This window comes from Rhea pennata, chromosome 3 (genome assembly GCF_028389875.1).
Source record: "Rhea pennata isolate bPtePen1 chromosome 3, bPtePen1.pri, whole genome shotgun sequence".
Classification (NCBI taxonomy): domain Eukaryota; kingdom Metazoa; phylum Chordata; class Aves; order Rheiformes; family Rheidae; genus Rhea; species Rhea pennata.
Window position 1 is genome coordinate 58,178,997 of NC_084665.1, and position 24,340 is coordinate 58,203,336.

General features: G+C 43.1%; 1 protein-coding gene across 2 annotated transcripts; it reads right to left on the minus strand.

The window, feature by feature from the left end:
* Nucleotides 1–4,608: 4,608 nt before the first annotated feature.
* On the minus strand, nt 4,609–14,892 carry ZBTB2 (zinc finger and BTB domain containing 2). Of its 2 annotated transcripts, XM_062572382.1 has the most exons (3): nt 14,753–14,892; nt 10,085–10,268; nt 4,609–7,877 (listed from the first exon to the last, which is right to left on the minus strand). In XM_062572382.1, exons 2-3 carry the CDS (start codon nt 10,255–10,257, stop codon nt 6,515–6,517), a joined length of 1,536 nt encoding a protein of 511 aa, XP_062428366.1. In that variant the 5' UTR covers nt 10,258–10,268; nt 14,753–14,892; the 3' UTR covers nt 4,609–6,514. The 2 variants fall into 2 exon arrangements, with proteins under 2 accessions (XP_062428366.1, XP_062428365.1); XM_062572381.1 differs by lacking the exon at nt 14,753–14,892 and having other exon boundaries at nt 10,085–10,290.
* Nucleotides 14,893–24,340: the final 9,448 nt, after the last annotated feature.

The following is a 24,340-nucleotide window of genomic DNA, read 5'->3' on the forward strand; positions in this document are numbered from 1 at the left end:
CCTTGGCAGCCAGGCGTGGGCAAATGGCTCCTGAAGAAGTCCCAATGACGACCTTTTGTTGGGTCCTGTGATAAAAGGCTCTCCTCTCCACGTGCCCAAAGGAGCAGAGGGGGACAGCCACAGCAGGGGGAACAGAATCACCTCCCAGGAGAAAGGAGCACCCTGGCCCCACTCCCGTCTTCTCATTAAACTCCATTCCTGACTATTCCCCTGGGTGAGGAGACTCTCTCTTCTTTGTGCATGTGTGCGTGCAGGTGTGTGTGCCAGTGCTGGGAGCGGCAGCAGGGGCCATGGGGGCCTGCGCGTCTGCGGTGCTGCCGCCGGAGCGCGTGAGGGTCCGTTTGTCAGTGTGTGATGGCTGGCAAATATCAAGGCGGACTGGGCAGCGAGTAGAAGAGTCTTGGGGACAGCATCGAGGTAGCTGTAAGTGTAGGCCAGAGGGCAGGGCATCCCGGGCAAGTGTGTGTTGATGTGTGTGTCCAGCCGTGTGTATAAGTGTCTTGTATACATGTGTGCCTGTTTTGTGTGTGCGTGCCGTTTGGGAAGAGCTGCTCATGCTGGCCGCTGGCTGGAGTTGGCACTGTGGGGCTGTGGCAGCCCTCATGGCCATCAGGCAACTGCTTTCGGCACCTCTGAACACTGCTGACCACTCATGCCCTGGGACTACAGAACTCAACAGAGCAGGAACACCTCAACCTTGTGTTTCTCCTGTATCTATGAAGAAAAGCCAGAGGAGAAGCAAGAGTTGCCCCAGGGTGTTGGCAGTCCGAACAGTGTGCTTTTCCTCCAGTGAACATTCCCTCTCTCACCCACCTGCTCTTGGGGAAGGATGCTTGGCTATCTGTGACTCTGAAGTGTGCCTCTGTGCAGCCTGTGACTCCGCAAACTGTGCTGAACATCATCCCAGCAGCTCTCAACAAGCCTGGAGACAGCCAGGGCTGGTCCTGCTTCCCCTCAGCCTTCTACCTCTGTCAGGTCATGCAGGAGAAGCGGAAGCATTTCCGCTGCGCACAACTTCTCCATCACCAACTTTTCAGCTCCTCACTCTTTCTCCTGGGAGCAGTGCCAATCAAGAGCCTGGGGGACACAAATCACCTGCTGGAGGCCTCCTAGCCTGAGTTGTGTTTTATTGACTACCCTCTCTCTTTAAGTCTCTCCTTTCCCCATCCTATCTATCTAATTTAAAGCCCTCTTAACCAGGCTGGCCAACCTGTTGGCAAAGACACAGGTGCGCTGCTTAGTGAGGTGGATACAATCTCTCCCCACCAGTTGCTGATCTTTAAACAATGTCCCATGATTGTAGAAACCAAAATCTTGTTGCCAACACCAGCAGGACAGCCAGTTGTTAATTTGGATAATTACTCCTCCTCCCATCCTTTCCCCTCATTGGCAGCACTGAGGAGAAGACCACCTGGGCTCCCAGACCCTTGACCACCATGCCCAGAGCTCTGAAATCCTGTTTGAATGTTTCCAGTTTGCTCTCCATATCATTAGCACCCACATGAAACAGCAGCAGAGGGTAGTAGTCTGATGTGCGGACCAGCCTTGGCAGCCTTTCAGGGACATCTCGTATCTTAATGTATAATAATCACTGCATGCAAAATTTCAGGTAAAAAGACAGACAAAATGTTCTTCACTCCAGACCCTTCCTGCCCCCTTTGAAATGGAGTAGTCACATTTAGTGAGACTCACCTCAGTCTGTCCTGTGACCATCCCTTTGACACAGCTTATAGCAATGCTCCTCCACTGTCGAGATTACATGACGACACCAAATTTCTCTTAATCATTCTGTTTCATAGTTGTCTCTACAAATAAACCAATGTGCTTTCCTGTGGGCTGTGATAGCCCTGGCTACGCTTGCTTCCAGGACTGATTTCTCTCTGCTAACTGCCTAAGAGCATAGGACTATGTGGGCTTTATTTTTGCTTGTGAGAAGTTTGCACACACTTTCTTTTTCCTTATGGACCAGAAATAACCTGCAAGTAGAAACTGAGCAGTCCTAGCCTAGAGCACTTGAGAGCACTTGGTTGATTCTGTCAAGACTGTAAGACTAATTTTATGTTACAAACCCAGAAGCTCCTCTTCATGAAAGGGACAGAGTCACAGCCATGGCTTTAAGCTTTGCACTGATACATAAAGTGCACTGAAGAAATATTAGAGAATATATTTGTTCTGCCTCAGCTGGAAGATGCAAAACTTGCAGGATGTAAAAGAGATGTGTAGCTTTACTGACTCCAGAGAAAAGCAAAATACTGGATGAGAACACAAAGCTGCCAAAATGTGTGACTGCAAAGGCATTTGCTTATTGTCTCACAAACAAGAGTCTTCACAGGACATGGTGTAGCTGGCTTAGGGCAACCTCTGCTTTTCTACTTTGTTCAGAGCCCGCACTCAACTGCTGATACTCCTGTCCTGGCTGCAAGTGGTATGGCACACATGGAAGTAATTGCGTGCTTGAATACCTTACAGGCCTTCAGCAAGCTCTTGGGCATCTTCAGACCTCTGGTGTTGTGCCTCCCAGTTTGGCAAATAGTGACTATTAGACACTAGGCTAGGGTAGGACAAAGTTTTTTTTTTTTTTTTTTTTTTTTTTTTTTTTTAACAACCTTTATCACCAGTGTTGAAATCGACATGTTAAATGGCATTTGTTTTCTTTAAGTAGCCTAGATACCCCAATCATTCCCAGCTATGAAGTGTTTTGCTCTGTAGAAACGTTGTTGTCTTCAATGAAGCAATGAACAAGAGTAGATGACTGAACTCCAACTAAACTTCAAAATGAGTTCCTCTTCAGCTGTATTTGCTTTCTGAAGACTAAAAGGTGTGCAAAAACCATCACATCAACATACTTTAGCTGAATTAGTAATGGGTAGTGTTGGTCTTCAATAGCTAGTGTTGAAGATAACCAAAAGATATTACTCTCCTAAAAGGCAGAAATACCTTAAGAAGTATCATCCTGCTGTTAAGCAGATTGGGAAAAGCATTGCAATTGTGATGCCACAGGACATCCTACCACCTGCACTTGGTCACGTTGCCTTAATCAATTTTAAAAGATTTTGCAACGTCAAAGGAATTTTACTTAAAGCTAATACAAAGAAATCTACTTTTTGTGTGATGAAACCTATTATTTTATGTGATTTGGAGTGGAACCACTGTAAAGCGGATTCTCTAAAAATGAAGACAGCAACTTAAGTCCCTACAGTGTGAACATGAACACAGCTTAACATATTCAAAAGCTGTAACACTAACATTTTCTAACGAATTCTCCCTATGAAGAAGCAGGATTATCAGACCAATGACCAAAAAGACATAATACGAAGTTGACAAGAAATACTTTTTCTTTTGTAGTGGACTGCTAGCTTAGCTTTCAGAAATGATAATTATTTGCTCTTTCTGCTGACCAAATACACCTGGATTTATAGGCCCTTAGTACTTCTGAGGTCGAGGCAGAGGTATCTTATTAAGTGACATGCCAGGGAATTTAACTTTGAAGTTAATGTATGTTCTTTGGGAACACAGTGGGGATAAAAGTTCCAGACCTGGATGATGGCATATTTCACTCAGATTTCAGTTCCTAATTGTGAAATTATTTATTTCTTTTCTGCACAGTGTTATTTCTTAAGAATGAATTTTAACAGGTGCATCATCTCTGTTGAGCTTGCATTTTCACCCTTCTTGCAGCAGCAGTGCCATCATAAGCCCCCTCTTCCGCTGGCTGCTTTTTTCCTGCTCACACAGCACCTTCTTTTTGTGCCAGTGCACAAGTTTGCAGGCCCCATCATTCACCAGAGGTGGGAGGGACCTGCCTGAGTGGGACTTACCACTTTGCCCCGCTTTGTCCTGGATGTCTTCAGCAACAACACTAGCTTCACTGATCCTCCTGCCTGCTTGTTCCTGCCCTCACACAACTCATGAGTCATGTAACCTCTGCAGAGCTAAAATAAGGAATTGATTTCACTGAAAAACAGCATTTTCTTTTTTTCTTTTTCTTGCTTTTCTTTTTTTTTAAAGACAGGTGGCTTTTCAGGGGAATCAGTTCACTCAGCCCCCTCAACATGTAACTGAGCAAACATATTTTCCAAACAGCAAGAAGGAGAGGTGAGAGTAGGAACAAGATAAAAACCAGGAGCTGCTATCTAACAAAAAACAGCATGGCCACACATACACTTTGGATATAACCAGACTCTTGGGGAGTTAAGCCAGGAGCGCGGGAGCACACTTACAGTTCTTAAAAGATCTTCTTCCTAAATAGTAACTAGTAGCTAGGGTGGCAACACCTTTAGCTGCTGTAGTCATTTTAGAAATGACCTTATGTCTATCCTCTAAACCACAGCAACTTCAAAACCCTGCCCATGCCCTGAATAAGGAATGATTTCCTTCCCGCTCTGCACACACTGTTCCGAGTGCATTTCAGACTTAGTGAGGTGAAATAAGAACATATTTAGAGAAATGACATTGGTAGATGGAAGATCCTAAAAAGTCTTTAAAATGGGCAACACTAAAATAATTCAGTAAGTTTTTTTTTAACCTCAAAACACTTTTATACTTTGAAGTAAAATCAATCAATTTCAGATCATTCTATTACTCTAATACAATATGGATAATCAACAGTACTTATAGTAAACTTTACAATAATTAATATCTTGAAAAAAAACTTGAGAAATGTGCAGTGACCCTTTGTGCTAAATCCTGTGTTTGGCTTCAGTAAGCTATTTGTTCATGTATGAAGGAGGTTTCACTCTGATATACAGGATACACTGCTTGAATTCAGTTACAGTTCCTTTAGAAGGATCACAATCCATAAACCTTTCATCTTCAACTCAGTAAATCACATCCCATTTAATTCAGTTTTTATTCAATGAAATGATGTATAAAAACTTACAAATTTGAGAACTTAACTATACACAAAAAGATGATATTCAGTTAAACGTATACACATAGTAGAGCTGTGGTTTGTGACTTGCCCTCTCCCACCCCTCCCCCTAAAACACACTGTCTCCATTTATGATGGGGCCCTTATGCTGCCTGCTTCAGCCTTCTGTTGGCCCAGGAACTGCTCGGTGGGCTTCCTTGCTGCTATCATTTGAGCGTTTTAGGCTACTGACAAAAATTCCAGGCATTGAGATAAAATAGTAAAAATCAACAACTTGATTTTAAACACAAAGATGCAGTGCTATCATCATCAGTAACTAAAACTATAGGATTCATCCTCTCAGTTTTTGCAGACTTTGTCTTGGCTTTGAAAAGAACAGGACTCGCAAAGAGCAAAATTTGCCAGTTCAGGACTACAGATTCACTTTGAAACAACCATGATCCCCTGTTGCTAGCAGGTCTCTGTACTACTTTTTCTTCATCTTAACTTACGCAATTAGACCAAACAAAATCATCAGCATTCCTTGCCTGAGTAAGGCAATAAAGATTCTTCTCCCTCATCTCATCCAGAATGACTCAAAACTGTGCTAACACCATAGGCGTGTGCTGCACCAGGGATGTTACAGGGCTCACCAGGATGTCACTTCTCTAGTTCCCTTTGCATCTTGGCTGACAACACTTATCACATCAGCTTCTTTTCAACAGGCCAATAAAACTGCACACAGCTCAAATTTGGTTAAAAATAATCTGTGCAATGACAAGTTCCGTCAAACAACTAAAAGACTTTTGGGGCTGAATCTGAAAGCAGATGGCCAGTTCCTTAAAAATGAGGTGTGCATTTATTTACCTGTACCAAATAGACACACAAACACTTTCTATATATATAAATATATATATATCTTTATACATACACAGTATTTTTTTTTATATATATATATATATATATATATAAAGATTGCCTTCACATTATTATTATTACTGCTACTTGAGTCAAAATTTGACTAAGTAACTGCTTTGCTTGAATCAATGATGCTACCTGAAACAGATACCCAAAGGCATACTTGAAGGAAAACATAAGGCAAAAAAACCCGACAACACCCTCAGCTATTTTTTACTCAGTGAATAGTTTCTTGGATTCATTGAGAAAAATTCTGAGTGTTTTTTAAGTTACAATCTTAATTAACTTTCACATGGGGTTTGATTTGCCAGATTTTCTCAAAATGCCTTTTACAAGGGAAACTAATACATATATTCTTTGCTCACCAAACTCATATTCTGTTTCTCATTACACTCATCATTGTATCTAAATATGCTTTTTAAGTAACCTAAGCTTTCTTTAAAATTCTATTCAATTTAGATTAACTAATACTATCAACATAGTTAGCTGGATTATTTTTCACACGTTCCTTTGTATTAAAATCAATCATGTTGTGGTTTGATGCAAGAGCTTTTTGTTTGTTTTGGTGGGAGAGGCAAAGTCCCATTTCCTAATGTGCCAGTACAGTTCTGGTTGCTGAAGACAAAGGGTGGGAAGGAGGATGGTGGAAAGATGGCTGGGAGAGAGTGAGGGAAGAGAGGGGAGGAAAAAAAATGATTTCATAAAAATGAATAAAGAAAGTTTAAAAAATTGATATAGGTTTCACATTCAGTCTAACAACACTGCTTCCTGCTCCTTTTTGATGGAGGCTAACACTGAATTATCAGTCTCTGTGGCTTCCGTGTCCCCACTACCTAGCAGAATGGAGCGATCTTCTTCTAATGTAAAGACAGAGTTTTGATTTTGGCACGAATGTTTAACTACTTCATTGGGAGTTGAAAACGTTTTGTCACACAAGTTACATTTGTAGGGCTTATTGGTCTGTACCAGCATGTTGTCCATTTGACTGCCTTCCTCAAAAGTACAGAGTTCCAGAGTCTGCTTGTCCACCATTGTGTACGTGTCCATGCTCTGGTTTAGGCACACATGTCGGGCAGCCTGGTTAGCCCTACAAAAGCTTTTGTCACAAGTGCTGCACTTGAAAGGTTTGCCGGTGTGTATGTACATGTGCTCCCTCCAGTGGCTTTTCTGAATAAATTTGCGACCACAAATGGAACATTCATATTTCCGTCTTTTTACTTCCCTCTCTTGATCTGCCTGCTCCAAGTTGTCTATATCTGCAATATCTGAGGGGGGTGGTGTCTCTGATTGCGGCTGCCCATCAATTATTGGGGAGTCTGAGATCTGCTGCAGCTCACTGTCACTAATCATTCCAGCTTCAGGCACTTCCATGGCATCTTTTTCACCTGTGTTGTTACAGAGAGACAAAGACATGTTATTTTCTCCCTGCTGGGAAGAGGTGAAGGGAACTCCTGTGTGGATCTGGAGGTGCTCACGCAAACTACTTCGCAAATTGAACCGGCGGCCACAGAGGTGGCAGGCATAGTATTTTGGGAAGCTTCCATTCCTTTTCATAATGCTTGGCTTGACATGAGCTATTGTGAGTGAAGCAGGCTGTTCATCCGAAGAAGATGCTTCCATGTTGGCTTCTTCTCCAGTGGGTGAATTATTGCCAGCAGCAGATACCAATTCCGGAGATAAGGATGATGGCAACGGGTCAGAAGTGGTCATATTTGTCCGGGTCACTTGTGGTAGAGTTGTAGCTAGCTGCGAGAGCTGTGAGCCCTCAGAAACCTGTTCCTGGTTCATCCGTGAAGTCTGTGGCCTTGGTTCTCGCCCGAGTTTGTCAGTTGCTGATGTAACCTTAGTGGGATGTCTTATCTGGTGATCTGCAATCTGAATGCCATATAGTGAAGATGCTAATGGAAAAACTTGATCCGGGTGGGAAAAAGTTCCCTGGCTTGCAAGGCTGGCCTCTTGAATGAGTGGATATGCATGCAGAAACTTTATGCCCTGTTCTAGTCGAACTGGGTCAATGAGTTGCGGTGCCATCTTCCCAGTGTACATCAAATGCAAGAGATAACTGAAGATATCTGGCTGTATGTCAGTTGCTTTCAAACGGACACATTCGCTGAAATGTGAAACAAAATGATCAATAAGAGATACAGAAAGCTTTTTAACCAGATCTAGGTTATTAAAGCATTAATACAAATCAGACACATCACTGAAATTCAAAACATAGAATCTGTAATAAATACATTTGCTTAAGGAAATATCCTCACTCTACTGGTGGGAGTAGGACATTGGCAGTTGCTGATCAGTCTGTAACATGTTAACATATTCTGAATGGGCATAGGAAGTGGTTATTTGTCATTCCCAGTAATGATGGAAAAAACATTCTCACATATTGTACTCCAAAATTTCTACTCAGTGTCAATGCCAGAAATGGTTAGTATTACTTAAAAAGAGAGGGCATGTTCCATCAGTAGAGAAATGTTCTGACAAAAAGGAGCTAATCTTGCTGGCTAGTTTAAAGATGATATTTTGTTTTCCAGAGAAAGCACCTGGCTTGAAAGATAAAGCTGCCCCATTGCAATCAATAACTTTTTGAACTGCTGTTACGCTACAGAATTGTTGTCACATATTAATATATTTTGTAAATTATGATGGCATTTTGCCCCTTTTTTGTTGGATTTAAACATGTCTTTAGCTAATTAAAACCAGTGAGTCTAAATTCACAATCCATTAAACGTTTCTCAGCATTTAGCCCTGAAAACACCTAAAATTACTTTGGCACTTGCCTCTTTGCCTTCCATGTCTCACTAGTGTTTACAGTTACAGTTTTGCAAATGTTCAGTACCACCTTGTCTGATCTGTGTGATGATCCAGAAACCATGCAGGAAAGCATGTGAATTCCCAAAGGATCTGATACAACAGGTATAGTATGAACACATCTAATGCACGAAGGCCAGACTTGTCATAAAGCAGAAAAGTAGCTTCTTTCCTCCAACAGGGAGGAAGAAAAGGTAGCACCAGTGACATGCTCAGCCAGCCTAACAGCCTCCTGCTTACAGCACTTAACTAAGTAAGACACTTGGGTTGTAATGCCCCCTTCAGCCTAAGAGAGTTCAGACAGACACCATCCTGCTACTGGGAGCATGCCCTATCCATCCATCTTTAGCATACTCTGGATTGAAACACACACCACTCCTCCACTGAAGCCAGGTCTTTATGTAGAAAGAAAGGCAAGATTCATGGAAGAGGAAGGAAAATCAGGAACATTTTGTTTAAGGCATTCAGCTGACACGAGAGAATCTGGGATTCTAACTGCTTTTCTCAGAGTTCCTTGCAGCTCTTTTGTTAAACAAATATTAAGTAAAAGATAGGAATTTCTGAAAAAGATGCGACCCCACACTGCTGTCTAAATGCTCTAACCACAGTAGGCTACTAAGCTGAGGAGGAAATGATAGGCAGTTCATTCATTTATTAATTGAGGTGCATCCTTCTTGAGCTATCCCTCTGACTGCTTTTAAACTCAAGAGGTATTATTCAAATGTAAACCTCTGCAATGCTGCTCTCCAGAGATGATGATATGCTCTTGACGGATCATCAAGACTTACAGATCTGCCTGCACACCTGTCTCAGAAGTGCAAATGTGCCTTTGACCTTCACTTTTACTTTTGGCTAAGAACTCTTACCATCTTCTCACTTAGTAGAAACTTCTTAAGCAAGTTCCAATAATTGGGAAAGAAAGAACAACAGAAATCTTTAAAATAGTTGTTTTCTGTATCTTTCTTATGCCCACTATGTTAAGCTATCTTTAAAAAAACACCAAACCAAACCAAAAATTCCCTTATTTTCCACCACTACATAATATTTCATTATTTAACCTACTTTGGTAAACTTAGAAAAACAAAACAGATTACCATCATTTACATGTTCATTTCCCCAGATCTCTTAGTAAATACTTAGTGGGTTGTGTATAATGTTATGGAAATATCAGGAATAGTGCCAAGGCTGGGCAGAGGACAGTGAGTGGAGGGAAAAAAAATGCAACCGTGAAAAAACAGGATCCTATAAATATTCAAATCTAGGCATTCTATGCTTTTGAAAGATAGAGAACATTTCCTAAATTATAACATTATCATTAATGAATCATAGTTCAGCTTTAATACTTTTTTACTGTGTTTTGAACTGGCAAGTAGGAACAGATTCCAGATTCATTATATGCCATAGTAAGAAGCAAAAAGAACATTTCAGAAGGTTTCAAAATGTTGCTAGACCTCCTTACCTTAGCTAACTGAGCAACATTTCAACAGTTAACCTTTTCATAGTTACCTGGTTTGATGAACAAACAACATCTTAAAGTAGTTGGAGAAAGAAGCAAGGACAGATTTGTGTGCCTTGAAGTAGACATCACCAATAGCAACTGTGCAGTCACATAGGAAACCAAACTCTCTCTGAGCATTTAGCTGCTGCAGCAGAATAAGTCCATGGTTGGCCAAATCCATTTTTTTACACTCTGAAAAGCAAATGACTTTCATGTAAAACGTAACAGTAGATGTACAGATGTAACAGTAGATCTATCTTAACAGGCATCTTCCTCTAATATCTGTATGTAACGCTTTAGTAACACCTCTTAATCCCAAGCTACTATATAAATGATATCTTACGTGTAGGCAAGTATCTCTATTTCATGAGACAATGTTATTCACAAAGGCTTAAATAGCAATAGAGAGAGCCAGTAATACAGAGTTCTGAAAAGGAATGGGGATGGATGTAGACACAGCAAAATCAATTGCTAAGGGAAGGGAGGAAAGACTAATAAGCAGTCAAAACTACTGATTACAAATAAAACTCCCTTACGATTTCAGTCACTTTCACCTATGTGGAGAGGAGAGCCAAGAAAGGGTGGGACCAACTAAAAGACAGTGTAGTACTTTTAATCTGCATTCTCAGTGTCTCTAGCTACTTCATACGTAAATATGAGACGTCCATCTGGCTGAATCCAAAGCCCAACATTAAACAGTTAGGCTCTTCTGATAGTTATAACCCTCTGTTGGCAAATACTAGGCATAGCTTTGAATCTTCTTGAATGAAAACATAAATTAACTGCACGTATTGGCAAACCCTTGAACTATTGGACTATTGGAAAAGCAGAGGCCACTCTTTCCACCCAGCAGCTATTTACTTATTTATTGAGATCAGCTACAGCAGCATTTTTTGAGGACTCTGCATGCCAGAGTGCTTATGCTTATCTACCAAATCTAGAACCTTGTGGGGCGATAGGCCCTGATTCCTCCATTCCTGGAGGTCAGAACAAGCTAGGATAAAAAAAAAAGGGGGGGGGGGAATTCTGCAGCAAACTAAGTCAGCCTAATTCAGGGCTACAGCAGTCAGACATGCTCAGAGCACTTCCTTGTGGCAGCTGTTAAAAGGCCATTGCAGAAGAACAAAGTAAGAGCTATGAACCTTTCTTAAGAGTTTGATGGTGGGCTTGGAAGTCAGAATTTCTAACTTTTGGGAAAAACTGGCCAGGGAAACCCATTGGGACAGTTGCATATGGCTGAATGGATAAATATGTGGCTATTAAGATCAACGGGTGGTAATAAACTTATGAAGAACAAATAGAACTTTGGGCAGAAAAAGTGAAAATAGGAAGTAATGTAGGTCTGTACATGTCTATAAAGCAGCATGAGAAGTCAAGAGAAAAACTGGACAGATTAGGCCCAGAACAATGCACATGACCTATAAGCAGAAAAGAAAATAGAAGGTGAAAGCAGAAGCAGATCAAAACCAGTGGATTTATAAGAAATTTTGTTTTTTCAAAGTTTCATAGTAAGTGAAATTTTAGGTAAGGTGCAATAGTGCTTGTTTCTTTGGTATGTTTAGAGTGTGGCTTTTGGGGAAGGAGAGTAAAGGTGCATTTCATATAGGCTAATGCGTTTAGTCAGAGGAGAAACAAGTATTTCTGCTTGTGGAGAAGGAAAGGATGCCCCAATATTAAAACCAATAGCCAGGCTGACCAAATACATTCCTTCATACGCACAGGAAATCAGAACTCATTTGAGTCAGGAGTGTAAAGGCAAAGAAAGGAACATAATTTAACATACAGATAAACTTTTTTTTTTTTACAATTATTTACAATTATTGCAATTAATAAGAAAAATCTAATAAGAAAATAATAATAAGAAAATAAGATCATGTTCCAGCTCTGTTCAGGTCCATCCCCTCCTCTCCCAATCAGTGTCTGGACAATTATGTTTCTACAAACAATATGTTAAAATCTTTTCCCTCCCTCCAAAGGAGAATACTCGCTTTATCAGCAGCAACAAAAATTATCTTTGTTTTTATTTAATCCTGCAGGATGTTCTATGCAGGTATACTTCATGACCTTATGGAAAATGTTCCAGTCTTCTTCTTCTTCTTTTTTTTTATTTTGTGTGTGTGTGTGTGTGTTTTTACATCTTTCAGATTATTCTGTGCATGCCACACTTTATTTATTCGCCAGTGTTGAGTGTGGCTTTTACTTAGACAGGAAAACTTGTCAGGCAGAAGAGACCATTGAGATGAGGGAACTTCAAGCCAGAAAGGCATTCTTTCCAGCTATTATCACCTCAAGTTCATGTGTTTTATAGTTCCACCCTCCTTTAAACAACAGCCTTTGCAGCAGCTGAGAAGCTGTTACCCATCACCAGAGATCTAAACAGACCTTTTCACAGAAATGATATGGTGCCTGTACGTGTGCACAACAGCAGATTTTTGTGTATGTTTAAAGGCTTTGAACTGAAGTCACTAAAAGAATTTTAAGAAAATTACACAGAGGAGCGAAAGAGTTAAGGAAACTAGAATCCTAGAATCAGTCGGTTGGAAGGGACCTCTGGAGATCATCTAGCCCAACCCCTGCTCAAGCAGGGTCACCTAGAGCATGTTAGACAGGGCTGCATCCAGGCAGGCCTTGATTATCTCCAGAGAAGGAGACTCCACAACCTCTCTGGGCAACCTGTGCCAGTGCTCTGCCACTCTCACAGGGAAGTCCCTCAGCTACTTCTTCTCTCTTTTATACAGACAGTATGTTACAGGTATGCATACGCTGAAGAACACTACCACTGGCTAATAACAATTACGTGATTAACAGTGGCATGGCTGTATTTCATGTTGACTGATTCACAAACGTGCAAAATATTTCCTGTGTTTTGTGTGCGAACAGTCCTACCATTGCACGGTTGGCATTGTAGCCTTGATGGGTTACCTTGCTTCTGCTTTATCACAGCTTTGTGATTACATAATATGCATAAATGCAGATGAAAAACCACACTACACTGTATCCTTTCTGAAAACAGATGTTTATTGCTGAGAGCATAAAGTGTAAGACGGCAAGCCCAATTAAATGGAAAAAGACATCGTATCATAAAAGATTGAAGACTCATTATGGATGATTAGAAAGTAGTGAGCAAAGGATCAGCAGTAGGTTGCTCATGAGAAGCTAGCAGTACTGACAGGACCCTGCTGCTTAGCTCTGTGAAACCAAAGCATAATGGTTCTGGATCGGTCTTTAGAATCCTTAGAAAGGTCCTAGATCATCCAGTAAAGCTCCCACGGTCCTTTCAGTTTCCTGATGCACAGCAACACCACCACCGTGCCCACGGCGTCAGCACCTCCAGCCTCCCCGGCCCGACAGCAACCGCCCGCCCTGCGCGCAGCCGCGGGAGCCCCCCGGGACACGAAGCATGGAAACAGACCGCGCTGGAAAACTCCCCGCGACACCAACGGTGCTGCTGGACAGCAAGGACGGAAAGGAGGGAGAAAAAACAAAGAAAACTAAAATAATCTCCAATCTCTCCAGTCCCGCAGCTCCGCACAGGTCAGCGCTGGGGCGGGGGCGGCATCCCGGGGCAGCGACGACCCACACAGCGCCGGGCCGCTGGCGGCGCAGGCCCCGACCGCGGCCCGCCCCTCAACGGCCGCTCTGCGCCGCCGCGCGCGGCCCCGCGCCAGGAGGCGGCCGCGCGCACGCCGCAGAAGGAGGCGCGCGGCGCCCGCTCCCCCGCTTCCCCCCCGCCCCCGCGCAGTAGCGCGCGGCGGGGGGCGGGGCCTCCCGCCCGCCCTCCGGAGTCACGCTCGGCCTCTGTGGCACAGGTGGCGGCGCCTTCCCATTGGCCGCCGGGGCGGAAGGCTGGGTGGCCGCGCGCCGCTCTCACTGGCTGCGCCCCGCCCCTCCTCCGCGCTCTCCGCCCGCCCCCCCCCCCCCCCCCCCGCGCTTACCCCCCCCCCCCCCCCCTCGCGCACGCCACGCGCGCACGGACCGACGGAGACGGCGCGAGACGCAGCGCGAGCGGAGCCGCCAGGGCGCGCGAGACGGGAACCGCCGCGACTGCCGCTGCCGCCAGGGCCGCCCAGCCTGCTGAGGAGAGACAGACGGGGCCGCCCCCTCCCGCGCCGCGCGCTCCCTCCTCCCCCGCCCTTCCCTGCGCCGGATGCCGCCGGAGGGGGAGGGCGGCCCGCTGCGGGGCGGGCGCGAGCGCGTGCGAGCGGGCCCCAACCGGCCGAGCCCAGCTGGGCGCGCGGCGGCGGGAGAGACCGGCCCCCCCCGCCCGCCTCCCTCCCTCCCTCCCCCGGCGCGGGCCCTGCCCCCTCCCTCCCCTCCCCTCGGCGCGGGCCCATCCCCCTCCCCCCCGGGCTGTGTCCCGGATGGAGCCGCCCGGCCCGGCCCGGCGGGGGTTTGTCAGGAGGCCAGGCAGTCCCAGCGGCGCCAGGCGCGGCCGCCTCTGCCCCTCGCCCCTCTCGGCCCGCTCCGGCGCGGCAGGACCCCGCGGCCCGGCCGGGCCCGCTCCTCCCGCACACAATGAGGAGGTAGGGCCGAGCAGGCCCCGCCGCGCCCCCGCGCCCGCCCGCCCGCCCGCCGCCGCCTCAGCCCGGGCCGCGGCCGGCCCGGTGCGGCGGGGCTCGGCACACGTGCGGGCTGCGCCGGGAGCCCCCGCGAAGCGCCGCGCGCCCGGTGCTCACCTGGGGGGCGCGGGCCGCCGAGGCGCCTGGTGCCGCGCGGGCCGCCGCCGTCTCCGCGCCCAGCAGCAGCAGCAACAACGGAGTCAGCGCGGCGGCGGCGGCGGCGGCTTTTCCTGTCCGGTTACGTTAGGGTCACATGACCGAGAGCGGAGCACAGAGGCTGCAGCGAGGAGCCCCCGCCGGGGGGGAGGGGAGGCGGCGAGCGCTGTGGCGGCAGCAGCAGCAGCAGGAGCCACCCAGCCCCCTCCCTCCCCTCCCTTCCCCCTCCCGCGGCGCCGAGCGCGGGCCGCACCGACGGAGCCCGGCGCTCCGCCGCCTCCCGCCGCTCCCTTCCCCGGGCTCCCCCCGCCTCCCTCCGCCCCAGCGCGGCGCCGGCGCCGGCTCCCCGCGCCCTCGGGGCCGCGGGAGCAGGGCCTCGCCGTCGGGGCGCTGCCCCTTTAAAACTCGCCGGGGCGGGGGGAAGCCGGCGCGAGGCGCCCCCCTCCCACCCCTCCCGCGCCGCCGCCGCGCGCCGCATCCCGCCGGCGCCTGTCAGCGCCGCGCTCGCGCCCGCGTCCCGAGAGCAGCGGGCCGCGCGGCGGCGGCCGCCTGCCTCGGCTCTCCGGCGGGGCGGAGCGCGCCGTGCCGTGCCGTGCCGCGCCGCGCCGCGCCGCGCCGCGCCGCGCCGGGCGGCAGGTGCTCTTTGCTGGCGTTAACGCGCGCCTTCGGCGGCACCGCGCGCCGGGCCGTTCCTTGCGGCGGGGCTTTCGTGGTGAAACGAGACCAGAAGTAGTTAGGGGCTCGGTGAGGTCTGGTGGGTAGCGTCAAGCCGCCCGGTTCCCCGTGGCTGGCAGTTGTGGCGGTTGGCCCGGAGTGGCGTTTCTCGAAACGGGGGAGAAGAGGTGTGAAAGGTCAGCAGCGGGAGCGGGGCGAGCTCCCGTGGACGGAGGGGTGCCCTCAAGCCGCTCTCCGGAGAAGTGGCAGCCACAGGTGCATCCCTCTGCTCTGCCGTGGAGCCACCTGAGGCCTCTAGGATGAGGTGGGAGATGGGGATAAATCGGTAGTTTTTAGAACAGGATAGGAGGGGATGGGTGAATGGTGACCTGTGTCCTTCAAGGCACACAGAAGCAAAGTTTGGAAACCGGCATCTCCATTGAGAGTTCACTGGCTTTTTCTCCAGATTTCACTCGTATTAAGCTGTTAGTTCAGTAGTCTGACAAGGTGGAAGCTGTGGATTATTACTGTTTTAATGTTGGGTTTGGAAAGGTTAATCTATGTGAAATTGTCCTAGATAATATTATTGTTGAACTGTCAGATTTGAGGTATGAGTTCAGCTGTGAAAGTGGTCGATTTAGTGTACAAAATGGGAAAGTTTGTTTTTGCTTTTTGTCTGTTTAGGTGTACAAGTTACTTAAACTAGAAACTTTTAACATGCCTTTTTTAGGAGGGGTGGAGAGTATAACAGTTTTCCGTTAGAATTCTGCAACTTTGCACGCTAGTGGAGTCAGTTGCAGTGGGGGCAGGAGGGAAGACTGCCATAGTAAGGCCTTATTTTATTGAAAACTAATATGTGCTATAGAATTAATGTGTGTTTATAAAACCACACAGACAAATGTGACAGTAGGTATTGCAAAACATGAACTAATTGTTTGTCCCTCATGATTTGCAAAAGTTATTACCTCTAAGTCATTAATGTGGAGCAGGGAGGTTTTCTTCAGCAGGAGTCAGAGAAGTCCCTTCAGAAGGAGAGGGCTGAGCCCTGTTCGGGGCTTGAGCATATTTTTTCTGAGTCAAAGAATCAGTCCAATCACAGTCCAGATCTGCATCTTATTTGTTGTAAGCTGACATGTAGTAACTTAAACAGTCTTATGGACTGAACTCATCAAAATATTTTCTCTTAAGAAAACTTAAACTGAATAAAAGCTCAAAACTGTTAAAGCATAGACTTGTGTGAATGTAAATCTCACAAAGAAACTTTGTTGTTGTTGAAAAACTTGATGGAAGATATTTGACCAGCAATGCTTGTAGAGAGTTTCCTTTCCCCTCCCTGGGGGCCTGGTCCTGCTATCATTAAGTATGCTTTCCATTGTTCATTAGAAACAGCATATAATACAATGTCAACAATTTGAATTGGATCCAGATTATTATTACTTTTTTTCGTTAACTGTGTAACAATTTAGTTGTTAAATCCAGTTCATTCAAGGCACTTGTCTATCCAAGTTTGTAGGGGGATAGTGACAACATCCCAGCTATAGCTGATGTATTTCAGGTTATCAAATAAGCTGTGTTATGGGTAAGGATGGCGGGGAGAAAAAAAAAACATCCCTTAAACCCTTTTCAGTTAGTGTCCTGATAGCAAATGCACTGAAGGTGAGGAGGAAGAGTGTTGTATCTTGTCTGCTTTGTAGATCTATGGATGATTGCAGTCATCTGAGACTATTGTTATTTTTACAGGCTCTAAATTGATGTAGGACTAAACTGCCTTATGTGTCTGACTCTGTAGTCTCTTGAGTATGTTTGTATAATATAGCTTATGAATATGAATTTATTTATCCAGGTTAAACAGCACATCAAACCTAATCAGATAAGTACTAGCTCCTCTCAAATTGATAGTCTGTTTGCTGCTGCAGTATTTTGAATAAAAAAGTTGGAGAGAACTGTTGTTTTCAAAACCTGCCTCAAATATCTTTTATGAGTTGAGCTACAGCAGAAGTATTTTTAACAGCTTTCAAAATTCTGTTATGAGAGTATGTGATAGAAGTGTAAAGAATGCATTTAACTACTAGACTGAAAGACTAAAAACTTCTAATTTTCTTGGCATTTTTTCCCCTTTTATTTCACTTATATTTTAGCTCTGCAAAGTACATACAAGGCAAATAGAGTAGATGGACATTTGAACTTAAGACGCTTAGTAGTGGACAATTTGTCTTATTTTCATGGGAGATGGTGAAAGTGATACAATTTTTAATTGTGCTGTGAAAAAAGGTTTATTTCTGGCAGATGTCTATTTGATAATTGAGGTTTGTGGCTCTCTTTTTCTGCTTTGCACATGAATATTTCTGTGTGGTCATTCATGTTAGATTCTATTCTGCACTATCTCTGAAGTTGGAGAAAAATAAACTTAGTTATTAATTTTTATCAGTAGCTTATAATGTAGCCGTAAATCCTTGCAGTATTTTAATACAGGAATAATATGATTCCTAATTTAAAAGTATACTGCCTAATTCAAAGCTATTAGAATCAGTGAAAAGACTTGTGTTGAGATTAACACTGCCTAACTTCACATCTTCAGTGCAGACTTGCACCTCATCTAAACTCCCTTCATGTCGTGGGGAAGGATAAACACTTGGGCTGGAGTTCATCTGTTGCATTTTTGACATCTGACTTAGTCTGTGAATCTAAAATTTTACTTCTGCCTGATCTGACTTCTAAGACTTTTTTTTTTTTTTTTTTTTTTTTAAGACAGATAAAATTAGGGCTGTTAAAATTTCAAATTTATCCTCATCTCATTAAGTAGTGTTATTGTATTTTTAGTTTTTTTGTGCTGACTTTTCTCTCCAGGTTTTTGAAGTGGTTGTGTATACCTTCCTTCCTAATTTTATGACTTTTTAAAAGGAATGCTCAAACTGATTCAAATATTGTTACATACTTGAGAGCATTCTTTAGGTATGTTGCTGTCAATGATAGGATCAATCCCTATCTTTTCAGTTTGTCTTTGGTATATATGTATTCAATTAAAGGCAGAATTTTGTCTGGTAGAATTGTATTTTTCATTATAAATGAGCATCACCAATGATTTAAATATTAATGGAATGATGAAGATGTTCATTAATCTGAGTAAAAATTCAGTTGAGCAATGGGAGGAACTTGAGCTAGATAGACCTAAGTCCTATGAGTGTGTCTTTTAGGTGGAGTTCAGTTCAAGTCTGGAATAGAATACTAGATCTTTTTCTTCTTATTGCTGTAATCAATACCTAATGGCCCTATTGGTGTTGATCAGATTCAGATCATTAAGATTTTCAGTGAGTCTCCAAATTTCTCAGTATTTTTGAAAAATAAGAGAGTAGACTCCCTATTCTGAGGAGCTACTTGCTTTCTACAGTACTATTTATCTACTTATACAGGACAACTTCTGGAATTGCCAAAGCTCTAGGTAGCTAGAATTAGACAGATTAGTGTTTGTCCTAGGCAATGAGTGGGAACTTCTATGAAGGTGTTAGATGCTCTTTCCACATTGGTATGACTGTACTAAAATGTTATTTTACATCAATATGAGAAATCCATTTTATTAGTACAGCTGCTATTTTTAACACTTTCACTTCTGATTTATGTTGGTGAGAAGGCTTGGTGGGAAGCATGACAGCTGCAGTAGCTCCTTGCTGTATGAACACATACTGTCCCTCTGACAGCCTCTAATCTTCTCATTCAGGGATATCCTCCCTGTTAGATTTTTTTTTTTTTTTTTTTTAACACTCTCAGTCTGAATCTTTCCTATATGAGTGGAAACATAAAGCAAGTAAAATGGTCCCTAGGAAAAACCTTAACATAAGGGCAGAGCACAAATGGAACAGCTCTGTTTTTTCTCTGGACTTTACCTCCTTGTCATAGGGAGGTTGTTGGGATACATTTACGACAGATGAGTGCGCAGCCCCCAGGTCTACCTGAGCTTTCAGGTTTTTGTTGTGAGTAGGTTTGTCTGTACTAGATGTACAGGAGAACTATGGTGTATAGACCACTTCTCATGTACTCTGTTGAAGGTGGAAAAAAAAAAGAAATAATAGATCTTTGGCCATGCTGTAGGCTGTGCTGTTTTTAGTATCAGTATGTTGGTTAGGAATGTGGGAACATTTTTGTTTTTACACCTAATGAGCAAAGCTGTATCAACAGCTACTGTGTAGCTACAAGTTATACCAGCACACACACACAAAATACTGCCTTTTGCTAGTACAATGTATGTTATCTAAGGAAATGGTTCAACTGTTTGTATAAAATTTTCCTGTTAGGAATCTGATTCCCATTAGGGGGGAGAGAGTTGTTAGAGTAACTGAACTGACAGCTTCTGCGGTGTCCATTAGCCCTCTAGTTTGCCTTCTTCCTAGATTAACCTGTTACATGGGTCCTGCCTGCTTTTTACTGGAAAAGTTTCAAACATGATTCTGCATTCTTGGCTAGAGTGACTTTTTTCAGTGTAGCATGGCTATAAAGTTACAGTAATGTAAGTATTTGAATATTTTATTTTCATTAGGAAAAAAAGGGTTAAAATTGCAACATCACTGTGTGCATTTTCTCAGCATACGCAACTGAGGTATTCTGTACAGAGAGACGTATCTAAGCTAGTAACACTGATACTATGTTTACATTATTATATAATATCCTCCAAGCTGAGACATGAAGTTCATGGGATACTCAGTACTCAACAGTTTTTAATAAATATGGGGTTGGTCAGCATTTACTCAAGCTTAGTTAAAAGAAAGATAAAAGTATTTGGGGCAGTTATATGCCATGATATTTGGCAGTTACAGTAGTTTGGTAATCATATTTTACTGGTTTCATAGTTTACTATTTCTTGAATGGCTGCAGCTTAAAAACTGACATACTGCTCAGTCACTTGCCTGTTTATAATAGAAATGCTGATACTTGTCCTAACTGTGATGTCTTCAACAAAAAAATGCTTCTCCATCCTTTAAGTTGTTTAACACTAGGTTAAAAGTGTCAGAAATAATGGTGGTTATCATGCTATGTATGTGGGGAGTGGGGAGATTGTTCGGTTTCTCAAGTGTGACTAGGTTTAGTAAAATCTTACATTCAGGAAAAAAAAGCCCCAACAAATGAAAAATACAAGTTGTAAAAAAATTTGGAGGGCCTCAAACTGTTGGAATTTTTTAATTTTCTAAGATTCATCCACTTAGTTTTCATGTGTAGTACAGAGTAAATGTGTGATGTCAGAAAATGTCATAGGCAGTCACTGGGAGATCAGCAGAACTGGCTACCTCATAAACCAGTCTGTAGAGTGTGATAACAAGATTCTTGGCAGATGTTGCATGTCAGCCACTGAAAGAAGGCAGCACATCACCGACTAGTAGTTTCCAACCTGTAGATTTTCCTTGAACGAATTTCCTTGGGTTTAGGAAAAATGATTGAGAAAAGTAAGCTGACCAATTCAGTGCAGTAATCCTTTTTGCAATTTCTAAATTGGTCTGTACTACCATTTGAGAATTTGGAAGGTACATAAATTGGAAAAGGTTCACCGCAACTGTTACTACTGTCAAGGCCCTCTATCTGTATCTTTTCCTAATGTCTGGTATTTCCCTTTACAAGGTAACCTTGCTAGCTATGAGTGATAAAATAATTTAGGTTGATACAGAGTATCTAGCTTTCTTTTGAAAAAACATCAGCTGAGAGTATCAGTTCCTAGGAATAGGATAGGATAGGATAGGGAAGGAGAGAATAATACTGATTTTAGCATTATAGTATCTTTGTTTCAGGCAGATGTTTAAAGTTCACAAGAATATCATCCTCCTGATAGAAGCTCTTACCTGCTGGCTGGATTGAGTGCAAGTTATTGCAGGGAGATCTAGGGAGGTGCAATTTATATGCTCATCCAACCAGCAAAGCTGATGTGCTGCACAAAAAAAATGAGGACAGGGACCGTCTTTTCTTTGGTCTCAGTTCCTGTTAGCCTCTATGCGAGGGTTGGGGGAACAGTATCATCTGTAAAGAACAAGAGAGGCAACTGGGAAAAAAATACAGACTAATGGATAAAGGCAGGAAGAATAGGATAGAAGGAGAAAGAATGAAAGTAAGAAAAAATGTGAAATGCAATTGGATAATGAGGAGCAGAAGAGAGGACAGCCTAGGCAGAAAGGACTAAAAAAGACTGCAGTCAGTAGAAATACTACTTGTGAAAACTGGACTGGAAGTCAGGAATCCTGACTCTCAGCATTCTTTGTTGTTTTACAAATAGCTAGTTTTAAGAAGACTAGCTAGTTTTAAGAAGACTAGCAGCAGATCTGGCAAAGAAAATCAATCTTCTTACAAGTTGCCCTTTACCTCATTTGTTTGGAAAAAGCACAGATACAAGCTGTCTGCAGAGTTGGATTCTGGAGTATCGTCTAAGGTTCTCTATGAACAGAATTTTGCCATTCACTCATTTTACTAGATAATTATATTTAAAAGGCTAAATTTTTTAGAATTCTGGAAATACTAGGATTCCTGTTTTTCTTTGTGTATTCTGTATTTATTACAATTGCACTTATTTTGTTTTTCCTCATGTGACCCTCACTGCATAAGATAAACCTAGTTTGGTGATGAGTCAAACTGTAATTCAGCACATGTCAACAAACTGTGTAGCGAACAAGTTTTTAGTTAAGACTATGAGTGTGGTGGACAAGACAAGGACATGTTCTCACAGTTTAGGTAGTTTGTAGCATTTGGAACTGGATTCTAACATTGCCATAAGACTTCCTACTGGTCAGGTCATGCAATAAACTTACAAAGGGTCCCTGCAGTTTGTCTAATGTGAAACAATCCAAGATTGCAGGTGAGGAAAGTATCCATAAATGCTATCGAGTTCAGTGAGAGCTCTGCCTTGTGCACGTATTAGGCTGTGAAAGCTCAAGTAAGGCTCTTGATACCCTTAACTTTGCAGATGGGTCTTGGTTTTCTATGTGTAAATATAGCGAGAATATTCTCCCTTCATAGATTTGTGTAGATCATTGTTTAAAACCTCATACTTGGATGCAGTTGCCAATAGCTGTATTTGTGAAAAAGATCAGCACAGTTTTTAGTGTACAGTTATTGCTTGAGACTGTACACTAAAGGTGAAACAAAATCTTCAAAATCCACTAAACAGGGTTGGGGTCTTAGACACTGATTTAAAGTTGCAAAAGTAACCATGCTCCTACTGTTTTGAGATGTTGGACTTGGTAGCTCTTATATGTAGTCTTAAGACTCAACACCGAGTTACTCAAATCTAATCACTTTATGGATTTAAAGAGCAGTAAGGAGTCCTGATATGACTTTGTTAAAACCACTTGCCCTGATAAGATGCATTTGGCCTACAAATTCAACAATTTAGTTGAAATACTGAGACCATTAAATGTGTGAGATGAATGAGAACTTAAGTCCAAGAAGATTAAATGGGGGAAACTCAAATGGGGGAAAAAGCCTGTTTAGGTAAAAGGATGAAACAAATGTTTGTTAGAAGAATTACAATTAAAATCTAACACATCTCTCTATTTCTAGAATTGGATTCTAGAAATATTCTAGAATTCTGGAACTAGAATTAAACTTAGTAAGTTTTTTATACTATGTGAAGGATCTAATATACTATTTCTACATTAACCCTACAGAAGTGAGGAGACCAGTGCTGAACAGCTGTCCTGGATTGTATTCTAAAGCTCATCATCAAGCTGTTCTGCTGACTGATCCACTTCTCTGAATGTTGCAGATAGATAGTTCAGAGCATCTCAGCAGTCCACAGAGCTAGCAGTGTATGTTCCAGAACCAAGATCTCTGCATCTTATCTGTTTTTATTTCTCTGAGTTGACAGCCTACTCTTAAGACAGGGGTTGCTGCTTAGTAGGAGGCTCTCATAGCACTGGTAACATTAACTTATGACTAAAGGATGGGTCTGTAATCCAATGTTTTTTCAAGCTTTGCCTTATTCTACTTTCCTTCTCGAGGTAAATGTCTGATGTATTCAATAGGAATCTTTAAAACAATATTTCTGAATGTGATAGTAGAGTGAGCAGAGAATTTGCTTGTAAGCTACTGAAAAAGTAATCTCATTTCTAGCATAAATGTAGTCTACTTAATGATGCTTCAGTAGCTTTTTACAGAATTCCTATGTTATGTTATTGAAATGTTGTATTTTAATCTTATACTGAAGTGGATATAGAGGATTAAACTGGGTAACTAAAGATTCTGAAACAAGATGAAATAGCAGTTGTGTACTAGTTTCTGGGCTAGCACTTTGAAAATACATTTAGAAAGAGAAGTTGAGTGCTGAAAAACTCTTAAGAAACCCACTTTCTGCTGGTTATTTCATATAAATACCTTATAAACACCTGTATATAAATATAGAAAACCTTTTTCTGTTATAGTTTTGTGGGTTTTTTGTTGTTTTTTTAAATGATGTTATATCCATACCTAGACTAAATAATGACAGGTAACTTGATTTATGAGACCAGTTGTGTTGCACTAAGGCTGTTTCTTGGAAACTAGTCTTCTTGCAGGAAGTCTCACTGCTATCTAAGAAGGAGCTAAGGACTACTATGGAAAATTTCATTGTACTCAGAAAGGCATGAAGTGACTAAATAAGCAGCATCCTTTCAGTTATCAAAGGGACAAGGTGGTAGACTCCTTCAGTGAATTATTATAGTCACCACAGATGGACGGACCCACACCTCTATCCTTGTTTATTAAGGAAAAAAAAAAAAAAAAAAAAAAAGCTAGATCTTTACCTGAGGCAGTCCTAGATGCATCTAGCCTAATCACTAGAAAACTTTCACTAAAAATGCATAGTTTTTATCTTAGCTTCACACCAACACAGCTATAGATTAAGACTTCTCTAACATCACTGTTGAAGCAACTGGGAATAAAAGTTCA